This window comes from Branchiostoma floridae, chromosome 1 (assembly GCF_000003815.2).
Source record: "Branchiostoma floridae strain S238N-H82 chromosome 1, Bfl_VNyyK, whole genome shotgun sequence".
NCBI classification, from domain to species: domain Eukaryota; kingdom Metazoa; phylum Chordata; class Leptocardii; order Amphioxiformes; family Branchiostomatidae; genus Branchiostoma; species Branchiostoma floridae.
The window spans coordinates 29,124,831-29,127,409 of NC_049979.1; the positions used below are offsets into that span (position 1 = coordinate 29,124,831).

The 2,579-nt window shown below is 39.8% G+C and overlaps 1 protein-coding gene across 1 annotated transcript; it reads right to left on the reverse strand.

The window, feature by feature from the left end:
- Window positions 1–956: 956 nt before the first annotated feature.
- LOC118429315 lies at window positions 957–2,315 on the reverse strand. Its single transcript, XM_035839800.1, has 2 exons — window positions 2,037–2,315; window positions 957–1,785 (listed from the first exon to the last, which is right to left on the reverse strand). Exons 1-2 carry the CDS (start codon window positions 2,214–2,216, stop codon window positions 1,177–1,179), a joined length of 789 nt encoding a protein of 262 aa, XP_035695693.1. The 5' UTR covers window positions 2,217–2,315; the 3' UTR covers window positions 957–1,176.
- Window positions 2,316–2,579: the final 264 nt, after the last annotated feature.

Sequence of the window (2,579 nt, forward strand, 5' to 3'; positions counted from 1 at the left end):
AGACAAAACATAACAGTAACATTGATTTGTTTTTATTCTTAATACAAGAACATCATTGCAGGTTTAAGAAATTCAGTCATAAGGACAGATAAGAATTTTTTATAATAACCTCAACCTTTGTGCAAGAACATCATTTCTGATGTAAGAGAATAGAAAGATATTCATAGTACAAGCAAGAACCTCAATCCTAATACAAGAATCTCATTCAAGGTATAGGAAATTCACTCTTGATGACAAAAGATAGTCCTGGTACAAGAACCTAAATCTTCTACGTTTACGAAATAAGTCTTGGTAGTAGAACGATATTCATGGTGAAAGAATCTCAATCTTGGTACAAGAATCTCATATGCGTATGTCTTCAGCACGCATGTATTAGAAATAGATTCTGACCACAAGAATGATATTCTCAATTTTTGGACCATTAGCGGTAAGAAAAATTCTTAGGACAAGGAAAATATATGGGTTTCGTAAGTTAAATCAATATTTAATACGGGATTATAGAATATAAATGAATGTGAAATATAGATAATAAAAAGTAATAATGATTTATATTGTTAATGAATACTTAAAAAATATGCAACTACTACTGCTACTTATTGTTATCATCATCATTGATTACTTTGATATAGATATTGTATCATCCAGAAATTGCGATTGATTTAATTTCTATCATTCAATACACATATGGTTTTTCTAAAGAAAACTGCATTGAAGCACATTTAAAGAAAATGTTCTTTGTCAGTCAACATCTTTCAACATAACAATCATATAGCAATTCCCCCACCGCACCACAATTCGTACCTATTATTCAACAGGTATTAGTTATTATAGCTTAATGCTTATCATATAATTCCGCGACATTGAAATCAAGTTGCTTGATGAATGCTATGTGTTTTTGTTCCTTCCAACTACCCATCGCCTCCCAGATCACAATAGAAAACGCCCCTGTCAGCACACATGTTAGACCCAAACCATCTAAAAGTGTCGGAGCGAATCCCAGCATTGCCCACTGTAGGCCATAGGCCGAAAACGCGCTGAGCTAAATCATTGCAGTAACTGCATTTACCTCTACTGACTTTAGACCGAGGTAGAAGAACAGAACGCTCATACCATGAATGCAACAGCTTAGCACTAAGACTGTGGCAGTCACTGGTTCAAGGTGTTAGATATTGTAGTTTAATGCTTATCATTTAATTCCGCGACATTGAAATCAAGTTGCTCCATAAATGCTAAGTGTTTTTGTTCTTTCCAACTACCACGTGCCTCCCAAATCACAATAGAAAACGCCCCTATCAGTACACATGTTAGACCCAAGCCATCTAAGACTGTCGGAGCGAACCCCAGCATTGCCCACTGCAAGCCATATGCCGAAAAAGCGCTCAGCTGAATCATTGCAGTAACAGCATTTACCTCTACTGACTTTAGACCAAGGTAGAAAAACAGAACGCTCATGCCATGACTGCAACAGCTTAGCACTAAGACTGTGGCAGTCACTGGTTCAAGGTGCCATGTGGTACTGGTAACGAACACTCCTATTCCGGCATACACTGAGCTAAAGGCGTACACGTACGTGACAACCTTTTCCCTCGGGGTGGATTCTAGAAGATATTTGGCGCCGACGTCACCAATGGAGTGAATCAGTGCTCCAGTTACGGCTAGAATCTGTCCAAGAGTGACGTCTGCAGTATTAGCTGATGACGTCATGTTGACGAAGCTACCGTAGCCCAGAAGCACAACACCTGCTACACACCACATGCTGCCGAGGACGGTTACTCGAGTTGGAATCTGGAATGATAGAAAATTTACTGCAGTAAAATGCCTGATAGCTGTCACATACGCTTTAAGTCAACTTTTAGTCCCCTGTCGTCAATACATATGAATTTACATGGTTAAGTACAGCAACCATAGTTTGAAGTAGAAACAGTCAGTTTTGCCCGGAGCTGTCTAGTTGACAATCTATCAACACGTTGGCAGGTAAAAACTATTACTGGTTGTGTCAATGAAACGTAAAACTTAAGGGTTAGTTCACCGCTTACCTGTTGAAGGAAGATACAGGAGAGGGTCACCACAAATACCGGCATACTCGCGTTCCAGACGGCTTCTGCGTTCGCAGGTGGAATATACTGGTACGACATGAACAGGCAAAGAAGACTGGTAAACCGCGTACATCCGAGAAAAATCAAGTTGGCCCCATGTTTCCAGCCTTTTGGGAGCATGTCTGTCCGCCGGTACACAGTGATGCTAAGTGCCACAAGGAAAATCAGCAAGTCATCCAAGAACAGCACCTGATATGGTGTGTATCCTCGGTCTATGACGTATCGTGATGTTGCTGGTACTGGACCTTTGAAGAAACTGCACGCTAGGCAAGCTGCCACACCCGAGAGGTTCTGAAAAAACACAGAGGCGTTATCTCTTAAAAGTGTTAGATACATTTCATTCATTAAGATTGATGAAATTTGTAGTAATCATTTTCGATAAAATCTAGGCCTATAACGCTAGTTCCCATTTACTCGTAGGGTAATCTGTATCCGTTGTTTTTAACAATAATGTATTTGGGGGTATCAAGTCGAGGGACTGCA

Coding starts and splice junctions, on each gene's coding strand:
- LOC118429315 (XM_035839800.1), bottom strand. CDS start 2,216: ATGCTCCCAAAAGGCTGGAAACATGGGGCCAACTTGATTTTTCTCGGA. Junction 1,786..2,036: donor CCTGTATCTTCCTTCAACAG/GTAAGCGGTGAA, acceptor CTATCATTCCAG/ATTCCAACTCGAGTAACCGT.